Source organism: Aulonocara sp. 'chitande type north' Nkhata Bay, linkage group LG17, assembly GCF_057382095.1.
Source record: "Aulonocara sp. 'chitande type north' Nkhata Bay isolate Kocher_YH1m ecotype deep benthic linkage group LG17, A_spYH_male_GT1.1, whole genome shotgun sequence".
Taxonomy (NCBI): Eukaryota; Metazoa; Chordata; class Actinopteri; order Cichliformes; family Cichlidae; genus Aulonocara; species Aulonocara sp. 'chitande type north' Nkhata Bay.
In genome coordinates, this window is record NC_141360.1 from 14,893,766 (window position 1) to 14,915,873 (window position 22,108).

The 22,108-nt window shown below is 42.4% G+C and overlaps 1 protein-coding gene across 3 annotated transcripts in view; it reads left to right on the forward strand.

Moving 5' to 3' along the window:
• tut4 (terminal uridylyl transferase 4) overlaps positions 1-22,108 on the forward strand; it is a 43,952-nt gene that overhangs the window by 17,347 nt on the left and 4,497 nt on the right. For all 3 annotated transcript variants that reach the window (XM_086270205.1, XM_086270207.1, XM_086270206.1), the window contains 16 exons: positions 6,755-6,943; positions 7,036-7,210; positions 7,289-7,821; positions 8,535-8,685; positions 10,106-10,192; positions 15,645-15,748; positions 15,850-15,907; positions 16,010-16,113; positions 16,225-16,314; positions 16,928-17,041; positions 17,167-17,244; positions 17,536-17,713; positions 17,802-17,849; positions 19,402-19,484; positions 19,593-19,708; positions 20,798-20,952. In XM_086270205.1, coding sequence (XP_086126331.1) covers positions 6,755-6,943; positions 7,036-7,210; positions 7,289-7,821; positions 8,535-8,685; positions 10,106-10,192; positions 15,645-15,748; positions 15,850-15,907; positions 16,010-16,113; positions 16,225-16,314; positions 16,928-17,041; positions 17,167-17,244; positions 17,536-17,713; positions 17,802-17,849; positions 19,402-19,484; positions 19,593-19,708; positions 20,798-20,952 — 2,263 coding nt within the window. The remainder of the gene's footprint in view (positions 1-6,754; positions 6,944-7,035; positions 7,211-7,288; positions 7,822-8,534; positions 8,686-10,105; positions 10,193-15,644; positions 15,749-15,849; positions 15,908-16,009; positions 16,114-16,224; positions 16,315-16,927; positions 17,042-17,166; positions 17,245-17,535; positions 17,714-17,801; positions 17,850-19,401; positions 19,485-19,592; positions 19,709-20,797; positions 20,953-22,108) is intronic.

Below are 22,108 nucleotides of genomic sequence, written 5' to 3' on the forward strand. Positions count from 1 at the left end.
TGCTGTGACAATGTCACCTGCTGTGGAAAACACCCTCTCACTTGGGACAGAGGTTCCAGGTACAACCAAGTAACACTGTGCCAACTTGGAAAGATGAGGGTACAAGCTGTGATGTTCCTTCCACCATCTCGGTGGGTTATCATCTGTGGGAATGCAGTCTGCTAACCTGTACAAGTTAATTTCCTCCTCTGCCACTTCGGCTGCAGACCTGGTCCTTGGCTCCTGTGACATGAACAGTTCTCCAAACAACTCCTTCATGGCCGACTTTTTCTCTGGTGGAGATGCTGATGGTGAATCTGAAGAGTTTGCTGCTTGAGTCTCTGCGGAGGTCGCAGTTTCTGTGGTGCCTGCAGCTTGGTCCTGAGGAAATATAAACAACCAAACTGTTAATTGTATTTGTTTAAATAATATTTATAAATCAAGCAGTAGCTAAATAAAATTTCAAAAATAAAAAAAAGAATACCTACTTGTTCAATGCTCAAGACAAGTTCTGTGGTGAGTGCTCCATAGACTCTCAGCTGAGTGACATCATCAAAGTGTCGCAGGGACTTGAATCGAGGATCTAAAGCTGTGCACTTGTGTAGGTAATTTTGAAGGGCAGGATCAGCGTATCTCTTCTCCAGGTCCTCCCTGATGTTTTTTTTTTTTTACATCTCTCACTGCTGGGCTGTCATCACCAGACTGCGCCATAGAGTTCAGGATGTTCATTTTAAGTGGCAGGATAATGGATGCTATTGGAGATGACGCTTCACACATCATGACTGTCACAGTTTTTAGGGTTTTCATGACTGTAACAAGAGTTTCAGCCAGTGCATGTTCTTCCTGAGTTAGATTCTGAATGTTCTTCATACTCTTCTTCACAGTATTGTCGGCCATAGCAGCATACACTGCAGCTTGCTGTTCAAGGTATCTTTCCATCATATCATGAGAGGAGTTCCACCTAGTTGGAACATCTTGAATCAGTTTTTTTCCACTAAGCTGCAGCAGTTGCTGTTTTTTCATAAACACATTGCATCCTGTTGTGCTTCTGTGAAAGAAGGAGACAATTCTTCTCATCTTTGCTAGGAGATGGGAAACCTTCTGCACTGCCATTCCTTTCTGAGCAGCTATATTAATTGTATGTGCAAAACATCCGATTTGTGGCCCCAGCCCAGCAGCTGTGACAGCATTAACTATGTTCTTCGCATTGTCAGTAGTTACAGATATTGTCACATTTGGTCGCACTAACTTCCAGCCTTCCACAGCTTCAGAGAGACCTTTGGCTAAGTCGTCAGTGGCGTGACTTTCGACCAGGCGTGTCTGCAAAACACAGTTTTTCATCTGCCATTCCGGATCAATGTAATGCGCGGTGACAGTGAGGTAGCTCTGCGTAGCTCTTGACGTCCAGCCGTCTGAGGTCAGAGCAACAGCGGGTGCTGCTGACACTGCCGTCTCTAATTTAGCTTTTGTCTCCTTGTACAAAGCAGGAACTGCGATATCGGTGAAATGGGTTCGTGAAGGAATACTGTAACGGGGCTCAAGTACTCTCAGCATTTCCCGAAACCCGGTGTTTTCTACAACAGAAAAGGGTCGCATGTCGACAGCAATAAAAGTAGCAATTGCCCTGTCGATTTCTTTTGCCCTCTTAGAATCATGCGCTAACGGCTGTCTAAATGACTCCGACAAAGTTTGTAGCATGTGTGTTTGTTGTTGTTTTTGGCTGCCTTCACTCGTCTTTGCACTAGGGTGATGTCGGCGTAAATGTGCATTCATATTTGTTGTGTTCCCACCGATGTAATTAATCATGGCATGGCACATCCGACATACTGTTGTAGTTTTGTCCACAACGCGCTTACCATCAGGGTGATACTTCACACGAAAGCCAAAAAAGTTCCAAACGCCAGATTTCAATGACGGTGGAGGAGGTTCGACTTCAGGAGGCACTGAGGCAGTTGCCATGTTGCAATGAGCTTAGCTTCTGTCTCGCTAGCTTGATTGAATGCATGTGGTTGGAGCTCAGTGGATCTGTGCTCGACAGTGCAGCCTAGGCGGAGTAGTCGAACGCAGATTCACTGAGCGCTCAACACAGACAGCATCGTCAGAAGAAAAGTTGATAAAATAAATTAAAAAATATATATTGTTCGATACATATGCGTACCGAACCGAAAGCACTGTATCGAACGGTTCAATTTCGATACGAATATCGTTGCACCCCTAGTGTGTGTGTGTGTGTGTGTGTATGTATGTATGTATGTATGTATGTATGTATGTGTATATATATATATATATATATATATATATATATATATATATATATATATATATATATATATATATATATATATATATATATATATATATATATATAACTATTATATGGTAAAGGATTTTATCCTTTAATTATAAAGCCGAGTAGAATAACGGAGAAATCAGAAACACTAATTGATCATATTTTTATTAATAGTTTGGAGAATAATATTGAAAGTGGCCTCATCATAAATGATATAAGCGATCATCTACCAGTCTTTTTTATTTTCGATTTAAATATGAAAAGAAAGAAAGAAGCTAGTTTTGTGAGTTTTAGAAGGTTAAGAAATGATGAAGCAATTAATAGGTTTAGACAAGATCTCATGGAAATGGACTGGAAGGAGGTTTATGTTAATGAGGTCAACATTGCATACGGAGTATTTCTAAATATATATTTGGCCTTGTATGATAAACATTGTCCATTGATATCATTTAAGCATAAGAAAAAGAATATAAATAGGAAACCTTGGATAACTAAGGGTCTTGCAAATGCGTGTAAAAAGAAAAATAATTTATATAGGGAGTATATAATATATAGAACTAAAAATGCGGAAATGAAATATAAACTATATAAAAATAAGTTGGTATTAATATTGAGGAAAGCTAAGAAAGATTACTATAATAAAGTTTTTCAGGAAAACAAAAATAATATTAAGGGCATTTGGAATATTTTTAAAGAGGTATTGGGTAATAAGAACACACCCAAAGTTCGGCCTAATTATTTTATTAATAATAATCAAGTTGTTAAAGATAAGACCGAAGTAGCAAACGAATTCAATTCTTTTTTTGTAAATGTTGGACCTACTTTAGCAAATCTAATCAGGAAAAATGATGATCCAGGAGATGAGGAAGCCTGGATAGGTGATAATAGAATGGTTAATTCCATATTCTTAGCCGATACTACCATAAAAGAAATAGTAGCAATCGTAAAAAATTGTAAAAATAAAAAATCTACTGATTGTGATGGTATAGACATGGTCATAATTAAAAAGACAATAGATTGTATAAGTACTCCTCTTTGTTATATTTTTAATCTTTCGCTACAGTCAGGAGTATTCCCTGACAGAATGAAAGTGGCAAAAGTAATACCATTATATAAATCAGGAGATAAGCATAGTTTTAACAATTATAGGCCAGTGTCTCTTTTATCACAGTTTTCAAAATTGCTAGAAAAACTCTTTGCACAAAGACTTGATAGTTTTATTGAAAAATATCAACTAATACATGAAAACCAATTTGGATTTCGTAAAAATAGGTCAACGGCATTAGCGTTGTTGACTTTTATTGAAGATATTTCATCTGCAACACATAATAATAAATACACAGTGGGAGTATTTGTTGATTTAAAAAAAGCTTTTGATACGATACAACATTCTATTTTGATTTCTAAATTGTATAACTATGGAGTGAGAGGAGTAGCATTGAATTGGTTATTGAATTGGTTAATGAGTTATTTAGAGAATAGGTTGCAATATGTTTATTATTTTGGCAATACTTCTGAAAGACTGAAGATTGTATGTGGTGTTCCTCAAGGTTCTATTTTGGGACCTAAACTCTTTAATTTATATATTAATGATATTTGTGACGTATCTAAAAGGTTAAATTCGATTTTATTTGCAGATGACACAAATTTTTATTGCTCTGGAGAGAATTTGAAAGACTTGGTTGAAATTATGACTTCTGAGATGTTAAGAATAAAAAAATGGTTTGATGTAAATAAATTATCTTTGAATCTGACAAAAACGAAATATATGATATTTGGTAATCGTGTAAAGGAGGATAAAGTCATTATGTTTATAGAGGAAGAATTGATTGAAAGAGTTACTGAATTTCGTTTTTTGGGTGTAATAGTGGATGAGAATTTGACATGGAAATCTCATATTGAACATATTAGAAAGAAAATGGTCAAAAGTATTTATATTTTGGGTAGTATAAGAGATTTATTAAATTATAAAACAATGCGTATTTTATATTTTTCTTTGTTTTTTTCATATATCAACTATTGTGTTGAAGTTTGGGGGAATACATATGAGAATACCATAAAACCTTTAAACCTATTACAGAAGAAAGTTATACGAATAATTCATAATGTTAAATATAGAGAACATACAAATAAATTATTTATAGAATCAAAATTATTAAAATTAGGAGATTTAGTGAAATTACGGACATTATTAATTATGTTTAAGGCTAAAAATAATATTTTGCCTTTTAAGTTACAAAGAGTATTTTTGATGTGTTCAAGGGGAGAAGAGAATAGAAGGAAATTTTATTTTAAACATCAGTTAGCCAGGACTACACAAAGATTAATGAGCACAACGGTTAGGGGTATAAGACTGTGGAATTTACTTCATTATAATTTAAAGAATTGTATAAATTTACAATGTTTTAAAAAGTGTTATATGTTTAAAACGATAACTCAGTATGAAGAATGCGAATGAATGTGATGTTGGTTTGGGATTTGACCGGAGAGAAATGTCAATATTAGTTTGTTCCTGATTTTTGGTGCCCACCGGTGATATAAGTTCGATGGTAGATAGGGGGCAGGGTTTAATAAGAATATTTTCTTCTTCCTGCTCCTTTTCACACATGGTTGTTGTGTTTTGTTGACAGAAGATGTGGTTGTTTTGTTTGATTTGTAGCACCAAGTGTGAAATAAATAAAAATGAAATGAAATGAAAATTAAGCAGTTTCATGATTGAAGTAGCAGCAAGAAGAGGCAGTCGCTCCATATATCACTTGTTAAGCTTAACGCAGGAATGCTTTACAAACATTCAGAGATGGACTTACACACTTGCTTTACTTCTCTCGGGATAACTTTGTCGGAGATGAAATGCCGGGTTGCTAGCGAAGCTCCAAATGCTATCCAGACCACCGACAGGTCCTGCATGCCACAGCCGCTCTATCACGTAATGCATACTGCTCCGACGTGCTAACGTTCTGAGGTGAGTTACGGCGTGTTGCAAGTTTTGTGAGGTGCTTTCGTGATATTTAATGGATCGGATTACATTTTTTATTTTTCTCCGATATCCGATCCAGTAATTTAGGTCAGTATCGGACCGATACCGATACGTAATATCGGATCGGTCCATCTCTAATTTATAGTGCAGAGCATTTTCCCACATTGAGAATAAACAGCATATTTTGCTACAGGACACTTTCTTAGCTCGGGCTGGGGTCACTTTCACGCCACAAACAAACCACTCAAGTTCATTTGGAACTGTAGTGAGATCACCCCCTCCAAAGTGTCTCTGTGCGGTTGCTTTGGTCGACACCCAAGTGTGATTACTGTGTTTACACCTAAACAAATACACCACACCAAGGGGAAAATGAACAGGGTTTGATTTAGGCTACGTCCACACTAATGCGTTTTCGTTTGGCCTCCTGTCCACACTGAGACGGCGTTTTCCTCAAGGAAAAACGCAGCGTTTTGAAAACGCTCTCGAAAACACATACATTTCAAAACGGAGCTGTCCCGCCGCAGTGTGGAGACTCGAAAACGCAGACTTTCTAAAACGATGACACATTTTAGTCATGTGATGCAGTCATGTGACCAATTAAACAAAGATAGCGGAGGGCATTATACAGCAGTTGTTTTCATTGCTCTCAATTTTGACAGTCCTAAAAATGATTAATATCAGCTTGTACATGCTCCAGATAGCTTTTCTTCAAATTCTTTAATTCTCACTTGCTTTGGCGCATGCGCATTATTGGAATATAAGCGTTTTGGGCCGTTTCAATGTGGACGCACAACTCTGTGAAAACGATGGAAAACGCTAGTGTGGACGCGAAGCGTTTTCAGGCGAAAACGCCGTTTTCAAATCTATCTGGGCTAGTGTGGATGTAGCCTTAAACTGACCAAACCGGTGTGAAAACATTCTAAGAGAAGCTTGCTTTGTTTTGCTACCTGTTATGATCCCACAGCACCTCAATAATGTTGGGATCTGGCTCTGTGGGGACATTCCATGACTGGCAGTGTTCCATTATGTGTTTTTCTATCTGTATGAATTGACTGCATTGGTTTTTTGTGTCATTATCATGCTGAAAATGAAATTGTTGCCAAACTCTTCCAGATGGTACTGAAATCTGACAGTATTTTTAGTGTTCATAATTCCATTAGTTTTGACAAAATTCAAACACCACTAGCTGGAATGCAGCCACAAATCATGACGGGGCCTCCGCTGTGTTTTACTGTAGACACTCCCGTGTTGACAATGATTTGAATCACAAATTTAAAAATCAGATTCATCACTCCATAAGACCACAGATTTTCAGTCAGGCTTCTGCCTTTTGACCTTCTTTGCGATGTATCAAAAGTACGACAGTAGTAAATATTAGTAAAAATATAGCTGTGATATCAGATTCTACAGGCTAAAATGGCTATTAAAAACAAGCTAGTGATCTCTTTGCTAACTGTTTTACTTTGCTTCTACTCTCTGTTATGTTTGGCTTTGCTTTTCTCCTGCAGATTGAAGGCTTTGATGTCAAACATGTGGATGAATATCATTTGACTGGAATTACAATGGACATGTATGTCCAGTGGGAGCATAGACCTCCGACCTCTACCGAAGGACGGGGAGAGAACAGAAACGAGGCCAGGGGAGAAGGCAGAGCCAAACCTCAACACCGCAATGATGCCCCTAACTCAGAGGGTTTGGTAAGATTTGTTTTACCTAACTCAGTGACAGTGTTGATACTCTCGCTTTTGCCCCTGGGCTTTGCACTAACCATAGCTGCTTTCACCTAAAGATCCGCCTAACCTTCAACGTGGGTAAAGATGTTGCGCTGGGCCAGTTATGGTTGGAGCTTTTACGTTTCTACACACTGGAATTTGCACTTGAAGAATATATCATCAGCATCCGCTTAAAGGACCTCCTCTCTAGGGAAGTGAAGAACTGGCCTCGTCGCAGGCTTGCTATCGAAGGTAAGAGATAGTTCTATTGCAAAACTCACTTTCCAAGCATAGAGAAATGGAGAAATTCATTCATTCTTATATTCCTAGATCCGTTTGCCTTGAAGAGGAACGTTGCTCGAAGCTTGAACAGCCAGATGGTCTTTGAGTACATCCAAGAGCGTTTCAGAACAGCTTACAAGTACTTTGCTTGCCCTCAGAAAAAGGGCACCGGAGGACACCAAACAAAGAAGAAAGCAAGGGCACAGGGTGTAAAATTGGAAGAAGCTGGGAAGAAAGAGCCTTCATCTACAAACAAGGATGAGAATAACATCAAAGCAGAAAAAAGCCAGAGTGTTCAAAGAGGGCACCAGGGATCAAAGGAGGACGAAGAGCCTGACAGTGATGATGAAGATGGTTCAGATCCATCCAAAGAAAGAAATGAGAGCACTTTAGACACCCGCCTCATGGACATGCTTCTCAGTGAGGGAAACACACTTTCCTCCTCCCCCAATGGCCTGCTGGACAGTGACAGGGAAGAAGAAGAGGAAGAGGAGGATAACGGAGTTTCAGAGGATGACGGGCCTGTTGCACCAGATGATCTGCACTATGTGTTTGACAAGATGATTTTCACTTGTGGAAAGGTAAATAGTAATTAATGTCATCCATCCATTGGATAAATATTTGTAAATGCCTTAGCAAGGCACAACATTTTGTATGTAATGTAGTTTGAGATAAGGCTTCTGACCTGTTTATAATAGAGATCCATTAAACTTGTTGCTGTAGTATAGAAGAAGCATCATCTTAGATGCTCATGCTACATAACTGTGTGGTTTGCGTGTTCTCCCTGTAGCTTTGTGGGTTATTTTCCACTTACTCCGGCTTCCTCAAACACATGCATGCTAAGTTAATTAGTGATTGTGAATGAGAGTGTGAGCGGTTGTCTGTCTCAGTGTTAGCCTTGTGGTAGACTTGTCCCCACCTCTTTCCCTTTGACAGCTGGGAAAGCTTCAGAATAGGATAAGAAAGTGAATGAATGGATCGGTGGATGGATGAGTTGGTGGGTCAGTAGTTTTAAATTGGTTTATTTATTTGAAAATCATGTGAATGTAATAACTTGAGAACAAGGCAATGTAGGATTTTGAAGTTGATAACGTAGGTGTGTCTACTTAGAGGCTGAGGGGTAGCACTGGCAGTTTCAAGTATTTTTAAGATTGTGACAATATGACTTGCTTCAGTATTTAGACACATTAAAGCAAACATAAGGAAATATTTTCAAGCTTTGCAATATGTGACATTCGGAACTCTTACATAACATTAAAGCTGTTCCTGGACATCGTTAATTTTCCTGTTCCAGCCTCCAACTGTCGTATGCAGCATTTGCAAACGAGATGGTCACCTGAAGGACGAGTGCCCTGAAGACTTTAAGAAAATCGAGCTGAAGCCTCTGCCCCCTATGAATGACCGCTTCAGAGAGATCCTCGATGGCCTCTGCAAACTATGTTACTGTATGTAGCGAACATTGCACTTCTAACTTGTTTCACTTTAGCATTTTCCTGCAAGGAATCATTTTGCTTGTATAGCCATTATCTTTGAGTACCGTATTTTCACGACCATAAGACGCACTGTACTAAAAGGCGCAGTCTCAGTTATGTGTGCCATTACTGTATTTAACACACACATAAGGCGCACTGGATTATAGGGCGCATACAAGTACCGTATGCGTATTTAAAAATAAAGCGGGAGCAAACCTGAGTTCGGTACCTTACTCACATTTCTATTACCGGTAATCGTCATCATCAACAACACACAAGCATACAAGTGTGCATATTTAAAAATAAAGCAGGAGCAAAACTGAGTTTGGTACTCACATTTTTATTACCAGTAATCGTCATCATCAACAACACACAAGCATACAAGTGTGCGTATTTAAAAATAAAGCAGGAGCAAAACAAAGTTTGGTACTCACTTTTCCTTATAATCCGCTGGAAGTTTCTGCGCTACCGTAGTCCTGGTCCGGATGGAAAAATGGCACCGTTTCATAAAACGAAAGCACCAAGACGGACCTCCTTGGAAATGTTCAATGTTCATCTCTTCAGCTAGTGAAACTGCTTTTAGCCGAATGGTGACCGTCGAAACGCTTCTCCCACTCGTTCTTTGCTCGATGATCCACCGCTCGAGTCTTTCCTCCAACTCGGGCCACCTCGCCTTATGTCCGCGGAAACTCAGCTGCGTTTTCTTGACCTGCCGGAGCTTGTTTTCTGCCTTCCTCCATTTGCGAACCATCGATTCGTTAATCTTAAATTCTCTCGCGGCTGCTCGATTTCCATGTTCCTCCGCATAGCTGATGGCCTTCAGTTTAAACTGTGCTTCATAAGCGTGTCTCTTTGCCATTTTCAGGGTTGTTAAAACAACGATGTTCCACATAATGCACATACCTGTCCTTTTATACAGGTATGTGCGATTGTCCGGTATATACGATCAACGCCCACACTTCACCCTTTAGCGTTCTCATGGTGTTCTCTACTACGTCCTCCTTACAACACACAGGGCGCACTGCGCTATAGGGCGCGTCGTACTTTTTGAAGAAAATCTAAGACTTTTAAGTGCGCCTTATGGTTGTGAAAATACGGTAAAATAAAAACCCATCTTCTCTTCAGCATATGGTGGGCAGCTGGCAAATACCTTATGATTATATTTGATCAAAATGTAAAGACTCTACAAAGCTTGAGGAAACATATCAAAAATTCCTTTAATACACGAGAAAACAAATGGCATCAAAAGCAGATAATTCTCATATTGTGCAGTCTGAAACCAGTATTTCAGCAGTTGTTAAAAAAGAAAAAACTTCAATAATTAAGGCATCGTTGTTTCTTTCTTTGTGTGTGTGTGTGTGTGTGTGTGTGTGTGTGTCATCTGCTGTGGTAGATGAATTGTCACCTACACATGCTGAACAGCAGAGGAGGGAGCAGATCCTTGCTAGCCTGGAGAGGTTTATAAGGAAGGAATACAATGGTGAGCCTGAAACAATCTACTGCAAACAAAAGTCTCAAACATTTCTCTCCATTTCCTTGGTAACTTTGCTGTGTAGTGTTACTGTGTGTTTTGCACAATTTAAGTTAAAAGCTGTCGAGCAGTTGACAAGACACAATATACTGAGGAATACATTCAATGTGAAGCGACTGTTGAGTTCCATGAACTTAATGAGTATTAGCAGATTTTGTAGAATTGATAGAAATGAGTTTAGAGAGCTCCTCCTTGAATCGCTACCTTATCGTGGTGGATGGGTTTGTGTGTCCCAGGGATCCCAGGGGCTATGTTGTCTGGGGGCTTTTGCCCCCTGGTAGGGTTTCCCATGGCAAATTGGTCCTGGGTGAGGGACCAGACAAAGAGCGATTCAGAAGAGAACATCGAGGGAACAGTTTATCCTGCCCGGGATAGGATTACCGGGGCCCCGCCCTGGAGCCAGGCCCAGGGAGGGTGCCCGAGGGCAAGCGTCTGGTGGCCGGGCCTTAGTCCATGGGGCCCGGCCGGGCACAGTCCGAAGAGGAGGCATGGGCCCATCCTCCCGCAGGCCCACCACCCGCAGGAGGCGCCATAGGGGTCGGGTGCATTGTGTGCCGGGTGGCGGCCAGGAGCGGAGGCCCTGGTGGACTGACCCCCGGCTGCCAAGACTGGCAATAGGAACATGGAATGTCACCTCTCTGGTGGGGAAGGAGCCTGAGTTAGTGCGTGAGGTTGAGAGGTACCGGCTAGATATAGTCGGGCTCACCTCTACGCATGGCTTGGGCTCTGGAACCAGTCTCCTGGAGAGGGGCTGGACTCTGTCTCAGTCTGGAGTTGCCCCTGGTGAGAGGCGGTGGGCTGGGGTGGGTATTCTAATATCTCCTCGGCTTGCTGCCGGTACGTTGGGGTTTTTCCCGGTGGACGAGAGGGTTTGTTCCCTGCGCCTTAGGGTCGGGGAACGGGTCCTGACTGTCATCTGCGCTTATGCGCCGAGTGGCAGTTCGGAGTACCCAGCCTTCTTAGAGTCCCTGGGGGGGGGGGGGGTGCTCCACCTGGAGACTCTGTTATCCTGCTGGGAGACTTCAATACTCACGTGGGTAATGACAGCGAGACCTGGAGGGGCGTGATTGGGAGGAACGGCCTCCCTGATCTGAACCCGAGCGGTGCTTTGTTCAAATTCAAATTCAAATTTTATTTGTCACGTACACAGTCATACACAGTACGATATGTAGTGAAATGCTTGGACAACTGCTCGTGACCTAAAGAAAACAAAAAAGGAAAAGGCTATGAATAAGATAGGAAATAAATATGAAAAATTAAAAAGGGTAAATTTAACTAGGAAGGAATAAAATATAAATTAAGGTTAAAAATGAAATAACTGTACAACACAAATTAGAATGAAGGGTAAATTTAACTGGGAGAATAAGATAAAATATATAAATTAAAGTTGAAAATAAAATAACTGTACAACAAAATACACAATATAGAACTATATAAGAATGTATGAAGAAATCTAAATATAAATAAATATATACACAATAACAGCAGCTGTACAAGTATTAACCGGAAATGAAGAATATAGTGACCAGTGTTGTGCAAAAACAAAGTCCAGAAAGTCCAGTGTGTGTGTAAGAACCATATGTGTGGGTCAGTACTGTGTGGTGGTGTGATTGAGAGACCGTATCGCCTGCGGGAAGAAGCTCCTCCTCAGTCTCTCTGTGTTGGTCTTCAGGGAGCGGAATCGCTTTCCTGACCTCAACAGAGAGAACAGTCTGTTGTTGGGATGGCTGAGGTCCTTCACCATCTTCCTGGCCTTGGTCCAGCACCGCCTGCTGTAGATTGAGTGCAGGTCAGGGAGCTCGGAGCGGATGGTGCGCTCAGCTGACCGCACAACCCTCTGTAGAGCTCGTCTGTCCTGCATGGTGCTGTTCCCGAACCAGGTTAAGATGTTTCCCGCCAGGATGCTCTCTATGGTGCACGAGTAAAAGTTCCTGAGCACCTTGGGGGGCAGTTGGAAGTCTCTCAAGCGTCTGAGGTGGTAGAGACGCTGTCGGGCCTTTTTCACCACGGTGTTGATGTGACAGGACCATGTGACAGGTCCTGCGTGATGTGAACTCCGAGGTATTTGAAGCTGTCCACTCTCTCCACTGGGCACTCGTTGATGACGGGGGTCTGGTAGTTCCTCTCCTGCTTAGTGCTGAAGTCCACTATCAGCTCCTTTGTCTTACTGACGTTTAGAAGGAGGTTGTTCCTCTGGCACCAGTTCTCCAGATTCCTAATCTCCTTCAGGTAGGCCGTCTCGTTGTTATCAGAGATCAGGCCCACCACGACGGTGTCGTCAGCAAACTTGATGATGGTGGTGGAGCTGGTAGTGGCCACACAGTCATATGTGTACAAAGAGTACAGCAGGGGCTCAGAACACACCCCTGGGGGGCTCCAGTGCTGAGAGTGGTGGAGGCTGAGACATGTCCGCCCATCCTTACTGCCTGTGGTCTGCCAGTTAGGAAGTTGGAGATCCACTGACACATAGATGAGCTGAGTCCCAGATGCTCCAGCTTGGTGGTGAGTGTGGAGGGAATTATGGTGTTAAATGCAGAGCTGTAGTCTATGAAGAGCATTTTAACATAATTCCCCCTTCTAGTGTCCAAGTGAGTGAGTGATGTGTGGAGGAGATGAGAGATGGCATCGTCTGTGGAATGATTTGGACGGTAAGCGAACTGTAGTGGGTCCATCGTGTCTGGTAGTGAAGAAATGATGAAGTCTCTGACCAGGCGTTCAAAGCACTTCATCACTACTGAGGTGAGGGCTACAGGGCGATAGTCATTGAGAGAAGCAGGGTGGGGTTTCTTCGGGACAGGAACAATGATGGACTCTTTGAAGCATGTGGGGATCACCGACTGAGATAAAGAGATGTTGAATATCTCAGTGAACACAGGAGCTTTGTTATTGGACTTCTGTGCTAATCACAGTTTGGCCATAACGAACACCCTGTTCGAACATAAGAGTGTCCATAAGTGCACGTGGCACCAGGACGCTCTAGGCCGTAGGTCGATGATCGATTCTGTAATCTTATCACCAGACCTGCGACCATATGTTCTGGACACTCTGGTAAAGAGAGGGGCTGAGCTGTCAAATGATCACCACCTGGTGGTGAGTTGGATCAGGTGGCGGGGGAGGACGCTGGACAGACCTGGTGCACCTAAACGCGTAGTGAGGGTGTGCTGGGAACGTCTAGCAGAGGCCCCAGTCCGCGAGATCTTCAACGCACACCTCCGGCAGAGCTTCAACAGCATTCCGAGGGAGACTGGGGGACATTGAGTCCGAATGGACCATGTTCAGCGTCTCCATTGCCAAAGCTGTTGCATTGAGCTGCGGCCGCAAGGTGGTTGGTGCCTGCCGTGGTGGTAATCCCCGAACCAAATGGTGGACACCAGAGGTGAAGGGAGCCACCAGGCTGAAGAAGGAGTCCTATGGGGCTTGGTTAGCCTGTGGGACTCCGGAGGCAGCCGACAGGTATCAACAGGCCAAGCGGAATGCGGCTCGGGCAGTGGCTGAAGCAAAAACTCAGGTGTGGGAGGAGTTCGGAGAGGCCATGGAAAAAAACTTTTGGACTGCCTCGAAGAGATTCTGGCAAATTGTCAGGCATCTCAGGAGGGGAAAGCGGTGCTCTACCTGCACTGTGTATAGTGCTGGTGGAGCACTGCTGACGTCGACTGAGAAAATTGTCAGGTGGTGGAAGGAATACTTCGAGGACCTCCTTAATCCCACTGACACGTCTTCCGAGGAGGAAGCAGAGTCTGGGGTTGAGGGGAATGACCCGCCAATTTCCGGGGGCGAGGTCACTGAGGCAGTTAAACAACTCCTTGGTGGCAGAGCCCCTGGTGTTGATGAGGTCCGCCCCGGGTTCCTGAAGGCTCTGGACGTTGTAGGGCTGTCCTGGTTGACACGCCTCTGCAATGTTGCGTGGAGATCAGGGGCAGTACCTGTGGACTGGCAGACCGGGGTGGTGGTCCCCATCTTTAAGAAGGGGGACCGGAGGGTGTGTTCCAACTACAGGGGGATCACACTCCTCAGCCTCCCTGGGAAAGTCTATGCCAGGGTGCTGGAAAGGAGAGTTCGTCCGCTAGTTGAACCTCGGATACAGGAGGAACAATGCGGTTTTCGTCCTGGTCGCAGAACACTGGACCAGCTCTTTATCCTCTCAAAGATACTTGAGGGTGCATGGGAGTTTGCCCAACCAGTCTACATGTGTTTTGTGGACTTGGAGAAGGCATTCGACCGTGTCCCTCGGGGTGTCCTGTGGGAGGTGTTGCGGGAGTATGGGGTGTCTGGCCCATTGCTACGGGCCATTCGATCCCTATACAACCGTTGCAAGAGCTTGGTTCGCATTGCCGGCAATAAGTCGGACTCGTTCCCGGTGGGTGATGGGCTCCGCCAGGGCTGCCCTTTGTCTCCGGTTCTGTTCATAATTTTTATGGACAGGATTTCTAGGCGCAGCCAAGTGGCGGAGGGGTTTCGCTTTGGTGGCCTCAGAATCTCATCTCTGATTTTTGCGGATGATGTGGTTCTGTTGGCTTCATCGGGTGAGGGCCTCCAGCTCGCACTGAAACGGTTCGCAGCCAAGTGTGAAGCAGCGGGAATGAGGATCAGCACCTCCAAATCTGAGGCCATGGTTCTCAGCCGGAAAAGGGTGGAGTGCCCACTCCGGGTCGGGGATGAGTTCCTGCCCCAAGTGGAGGAGTTCAAGTATCTCGGGGTCTTGTTCGCGAGTGATGGGAGAAGGGAGCCGGAGATCGACAGACGGATTGGGGCTGCAGCTGCAGTAATGCAGGCGCTGCACCGGTCCGTCGTGGTGAAGAGGGAGCTGAGTGTAAAAGCGAAGCTCTCAATTTACCAGTCGATCTACGTCCCTACCCTCACCTATGGCCACGAGCTGTGGGTAGTGACCGAAAGAACGAGATCGCGGATACAAGCGGTAGAAATGAGCTTCCTCCGAAGGGTGGCTGGCCTCTCCCTTAGAGATAGGGTGAGAAGTTCGGCCATCCGGGAGGGGCTCAGAGTAGAGCCGCTGCTGCTCCACATCGAAAGGAGCCAGCTGAGGTGGTTCGGGCATCTGACAAGGATGCCCCCTGGGCGCCTCCTGGGTGAGGTGTTCCAGGCATGTCCCACCGGGAGGAGGCCCCGGGGCAGACCCAGGACACGCTGGAGAGATTATATCTCTCGGCTGGCCTGGGAACGCCTTGGTATTCCCCCGGATAAGCTGGAGGAGGTGGCTGGGGAGAGGGAGATCTGGGCCTCTTTGCTTAGGCTGCTGCCCCCGCGACCCGGCCCCGGATAAAGCGGATGAAGATGGATGGATGGATGGATGGAGTTTAGAGAGTACAACATCACTGTGAGAACACTTTAAAAGACTGATGTGCCTTGTTTTGGTTTTCTTTTTAAAACGTCCATGTTTCCACAGAAAAAGCCCAGCTTTGCTTGTTTGGATCTTCCAAAAATGGCTTTGGATTCCGTGACAGTGACCTTGACATCTGCATGACTCTGGAGGGCCACGAAACTGCAGAGGTTAGCAGACAAAACATCCAGATGCACTCACTTGAATAAACACATGATCATTATTTCATATGATCAGTGTTTAATTTATTTTTTTGGATCTGTCTGAACAGAAGCTGAACTGCAAAGAAATCATTGAAGGCCTTGCAAAAGTGCTCAAGAAGCATACAGGTCAGTTAAAGTGTTCCTATTATTTCCCCCTGAATAATTTGGTAGGAGACTCCTGTCTGTGTGGAAAAACTGACTTTAATCTCATAATTTCCATCATCTCAGGTTTGAGGAACATCTTACCTATCACCACAGCTAAAGTGCCTATAGTGAAGTTTGAACACAAACAGAGTGGTTTGGAGGGGGATATCAGCCTTTATAACACACTGGTGAGTGGAAGATGCCCTCATTATGACTGTTGTCATGTAATGTTATAAGAGATGTTTTATATTGTCAAATATGTTGCATTATAAATGAATTTGGAGGATTCTTCTTTCTAGGCTCAACACAACACCAGGATGCTAGCTACATATGCGGCTCTGGATCCACGTGTGCAGTTTCTGGGATACACAATGAAGGTCTTTGCAAAGGTATGTGAAAATTGACAATCTGGGTTTGTAACCAGAGTACTCAGGCTGAGTATTCAGTAATCTACGATCCTTCTTGGGTGTTTTCAAAGAAGCACAAATTCAGTATTTGCAAGTGATCTCCCACCCCATACCAGTGGGAGTAACAGAACCAACACAGCAAGTAAATGAAAGCTGTATAAAGACTCAACAGCATTGAGGCCAGTGCATAAACAAAACCAAAAATAAGGAATATTAAAGTGCAGTTATATAAAAGATGGTATGTATACAATGATGCTCAGTATACAAATAAACGTATATCCACCTGCATGTTTTCAAACATACATGAGCTTATTCTTCTGATGTCTGCACTTGAATTTGGGAACGGGTTTTACAACAAATGTTAGCAGGGTTTTCTTCCCAAAAAAAATTGGAAATCTCACTGCAAGCATAACACATGTATGTTAGTGTGTTTTTATTTACCTTTATTTAACGTTGAAATCAAATCTCTTTTACAAGGAAGAAAATGCAACAGAAAATACAAGATCTATAACATGATTTAGTGTGCCCTCTTACAAAAAGCCTTCACCACGAGTGTCGTCTCTTCCTGTAACTAACCCACTTTTTGTCCTCACAGCGCTGTGACATCGGTGACGCTTCCAGAGGGAGCCTCTCTTCTTATGCTTACATCCTGATGGTGCTTTACTTTCTGCAGCAGAGGCAGCCACCTGTCATTCCTGTCCTGCAGGAGGTATTTACCACTGATTAACTCAGTCAAGTGCTGTGCCTGAAACTTGAAGAGTCTTTTTTAAAAATTATTTTTGCATTGAATTTCATGAAGTAAATAGCTCTAAATGATACGTGATGTCTTTTTAGATCTTTGATGGGAATACTGTTCCTCAGCGGTTGGTAGATGGCTGGAACGCTTTCTTTTTTGATGACCTTGAGGATCTGGTGAGTTGGAAAAACAAAAGAGTTTTGCAGCTTAGCAACCACGTTAAAATGTCTTATGGCAATTATGTAGGAAAATTATTTAAAAGCATTACCTAAGTTAACTTTAGTCTCAGCGTTCCCTGGGGTGTAAAAAAACCACGTATCTCGAATAATCAGTCAAATCTAATTAAACAACACACACACACACACACACACACACACACACACACACACACACACACACACACACAAAAGCAGCAAGTACAGTTTGTCTTGTAATGACTCTGGAATTAGTTTCCTCTGTTCTCACAGCGTCGTCATCACTTAGAGAATCAGCAGAACACAGAGTCTGTGGGAGAGCTGTGGCTGGGACTTCTACGCTTTTACACTGAAGAGTTTGACTTCAAAGAGCACGTGATCAGCATTCGCCAAAGGAAACGCCTCACCACGTTTGAAAAACAGTGGACCAGCAAATGCATCGCTATTGAAGGTGCTAACATGGCTCTGCATCTCTGTAAACTTGATTTGCTTCCAGATTCACAGTTGTTTTCATCCCACTGATATGCTCTTCTTCTTAGATCCCTTTGATTTGAATCATAACCTCGGTGCTGGAGTTTCTCGTAAAAGTAAGTGCCTGCCATACCTGATACAAAAAATATCTTATTGATGCATTCTGTAGACTTTGAAAACTTGTCTTTGGTTATGATAAAGTTTCCTAAAACCTCTGTCAAGTTATGGTGTAATTTTGGTGGTTGAACAATCTTAGACAATTCTTGGGTTTTATTTCCTTTTTTCATGTCAGTTTAGCCTCCTACTGGGTTCAAACAACTCTGAAAAAATTGAGTAGCCAGTCTTACCTTGTGCTATAAAGGCTCACCCTCTACATCATTCTCATCCTCTTATTATCTTTTATGTGGATCTTAGCAGCATTTTTTTTCATTTAGTCTCCCCTTCTGCAGTTGTTGCCTGTAAAAGCAGGCAACAGTCAGCAACAGTCTTTGGACACCAATGCTCTAATATGTACACCGTGCACACATTGCTTGCAGCTTTTCATTTCCATTGTAGATTAGCCCAGAGGATGAGGCTGGTTGAATATTTGTACACCTGCACCCACACTTACAGTTGTTCACCTGTTGAAGTCATTGTACTTTGATGCTTGAAAATGAACAGAAGAAGGACAAATTGTGATGGTTTAGAGACTAGATCAAAACAGCAGGTCCTGTCAGGTTATGATAGTAATGTAAATACACACAAAATCACAGTGTAAGCAGCATGTGTGGTTGCAGGACGATCTGATATCCTCGTGTTGGTGTTTTTCCCTCATCATCATAAATAATGTTGTTCCAGGTTCAACATTGCAAGTGACCAATCACCTTCTCGTGACGTCATCCGCCACCTCGAAAAAAACAAACGCCTTCAAAAAAATCTACTTCACTTGCGAGAAGAGAAACCGCCTCTGTAAGGACAATATGTATAATGCTTACTGTTTATTAAACAAAAGTATCCGGAAATTCAAAGAATTCAAGTTCCTGGATCGGCGGACCGAAGCGGTTTCTCTTCTCGCAAGTGAAGTAGATTTTTTTTAAGGCGGCATTTTTCAAAGGCACAAAAGGGGGATGTCACAACAATGTGATTGGTCACTTGCAATGTTGAACCTGGAACAACATTTATTATGATGATGTGGGAACAACACCGACACGTGGATATCAGATCATCCGTGGTTGCACATCAGCAGATCAGGCAGAATGCTATTCTGATTCCCGTCCATTGTTGAAAACAAATTTAATGGGCACCAAAACCATAGACTATATGTGAAACATAAGTTTTGTCATTGTGATGTCAGCCATTGCTTTCCAGTCCTGAAGTCTCAACATTAGTGCTTATATAAAGTTGTTACTTGTGAATCCACTGTGCGTTTAGTGAAAATGAGCCGTAGCAAATAGTGCCACCTACAGTGTCAGGACACTTGTCAAAGTGGCCACACTCCATCCAAACGAATATTAAAAATAAACAAATAACCCACCGTACAGTTGTTATGAAGGGGAAATATGTAGACAAATGTCAGGATTCTATGTAAATCGATTCAGAACTGCTCTGGGCCTGGGTACGTCTGCAGAAGCTTGCTTTGAAACTGTGAAAATGCCCTGTTACTTATGCTGCCTCTCATTCCTCCACCAGTGACAAACTTCATCATGAAGGCATTTATAAATGGGAGAAAGCTGTTTGGAACTCCCTTTTATCCCGTCCCGGGCACTGAAGTGGTAGGTCATTCATGTAACACAGTTGAATGTTCAGACTTTGACTGCTGTGTGCTGTGTATCCCAGCCTAATGGTGTTTTGTGTTTTGAATGTCTTCTGTTCTGTTGCAGGAATACTTTTTTGACTCTAAGGTGCTGACAGATGGTGAATTGGCTCCTAATGACCGGTGCTGCAGGATCTGCGGAAAGATTGGACACTACATGAAGGACTGTCCAAAGAGACGCAGGTGGTCCCCTCTTAAGTCACAGAGATTTATCTCTCAGTTGGCTAGATTTCCGAGAAAAAAATCAATATGCTCAAATACGAAGAACTTCTCTCAGTTGTTTTATCTCACATCTTAAAAAATACAACTAAAGCTGTGGAGGGAACTGTCCAAAAGAATGTGATCTTGACAGCCACCCATCCACTGAGACCATTTCTCATGAGAGTTCCATGAACAATAGAATAATCAAGAGAATGGCCAGTTGTATCTCTCAGGAAAATTCCAGTTTTTTTTTTTGTTTTTTTTGGTAAGCAACTTCTTTTGTTCTCTACTTGTCCAGTTTCCTCAGGTTTTTTCTAATGGGTACATTGCACACCCCAGCATATGCCAAGTTTTTGGCTAACAGCATGCTGGGATTCACCTTGTTGGTGCAAACATTGTATTTGTGGTTGTCAAACTGTGTTAACTTTGGTATATTTTTGTAGGTTAAAGTAAACAAATGGGAACTAATGCTGTGTTTTGGGACAGGCCAGTATTACCAAAGTACCCAAAGGTACAATTTAAAATTGGTTCTTGTCTGTCATCTGTTATGTGTAGACATCACACTGGTTCATCCGTTGCTTTAAGCTTCTTTTTAACTGTTGACCGAGAAAGGGGCTTAACATACTAAAAAACATTTCTCTGAAAATGGTCAGGTACAAGGACAAGACCAAAGATGAGTCTCAAAGCAGCCATTGTCCTAAAACCTTTGAAAGACCTTCAGGAAGCGTGGAGACCATTGTTCAGGATACCTTACAAGAAAGGCAGGCTCACTGACAACAAAATGTAAAGAAGAGAGCGGTGGCTCAAGGCTTTTGCACAGCACTGTACAGTACAGAATATAATATCATAACTTTGGGGCCTAACAGTTTTCTATTCAATCAACCAGCCATGGATGTTAAAGTACGAAGTCAGTGCACTGGACGTAAATTAATTTCAACTATCAAACTTCAGATATATATTTTCAGTCAAAGTTGTTTTTATTTGACTTGTACTAAATCTGGCATGTTTTCCATACCTTCTTGTGGTGACATGATTTTTTTTTTTTTTTTTTTTTTGAAATTTTTTTGTCAGAATAAAAAAGAAGGAAAATGAGAAAGATGAGGACATCAAAGAGGAGGAACGAGAGCCAAAGGATCGGCGTTGCTTCCAGTGTGGGGACATGGGGCATGTACGGCGAGACTGCCCTGAATATCGTCACCTCAAACAAAGAGCTGCCGGAGCACCAGGTCAGCACAAAAAAAAGCTTCTTTTTTTCCCTTTGAAGTTGTGTATGTAAATGAATATTTGTCAGGATGGTGTTTCCGTTTTGCATAACTATTTTTAAGTCCCGGTAGAATTGCTACCACATAAGCTAGCGCAATAATTTTTTTTGCATAGGAAACCGGAGGAGTACGTACTTCTTACGCATTCAGCTTGTCCTAAGTCACGGTTTCCTTCCACATATAGCTTTGCAAAAATAGCATAAAAAGCACTTGCAGCAACAAAAGCATAGTATTCCAGAAACATGCTTTGCCGATCAGCTGTTTATAGCACTTTCTACGTTGGAAAAGACATCAGCGCGAACTATTGCATGTCTGCCATTGCCTGCCAAAATCGGAAGTGATGTCATATTTTGTGGGAAACATAGTTTTTACCTTCAGGGCCTTTAAAAGCCTATAATGGTGTTTTTAAAAGTCATGTTTGACTTTATTCTTTTCTGTATAGTTTCTGAGATGCTTGGAACTCAAATTGCACTGTTGGAAAAAGTTTAGTTTTTTTTTTTTTTTTAAGTTACATAATAATATTTATTTTCGTTTTTCATGCTGTATATAAAAATTGGTGTATGGCAAAAATAACACTATGAAGACACTCAAAGTAAATTTTCTTTGGTTGGAAACTATTTTGTGCAACTTTTTTGTATTTACAGTTTTGAGGTATATACCTCTGAAATTTCTGTAACTAGAAATATGTGTTAAAAAAAACAAAAAAAAAACGATTTTCCTTTTTTTTTTTTTTTGTAGTTTATTGCACATTTTTGCAATTTATGCAGTTACTATGGACTTAATGCATACATTTATAAAATTTTGGGATATAACAGTTCTATTGATGTAGAGCTGGGCGATAGAACGATAACGATATGTATCGCGATATAACTTTTACTCGATAGAGAAATTAAACTATCGCGATAGACTTCGCCGCTCTTGTCCTCTTAAAAAAAAAAAAAAAAAGGTCAGCCAATCCAAATTAAGTAGCGCAGAGCCGAACCAATCACAGCCGCAGCGTCACGTCGCGTGACTTGTTACGTACAGCACAAGTGCCAAGCCGCACGTGTGTTTGTTTGGGAAGCAGCCAGCGGGTAATGGAGCCAGCGCTTAATGGAGGAAATGAGTGTGCCGACTAGAA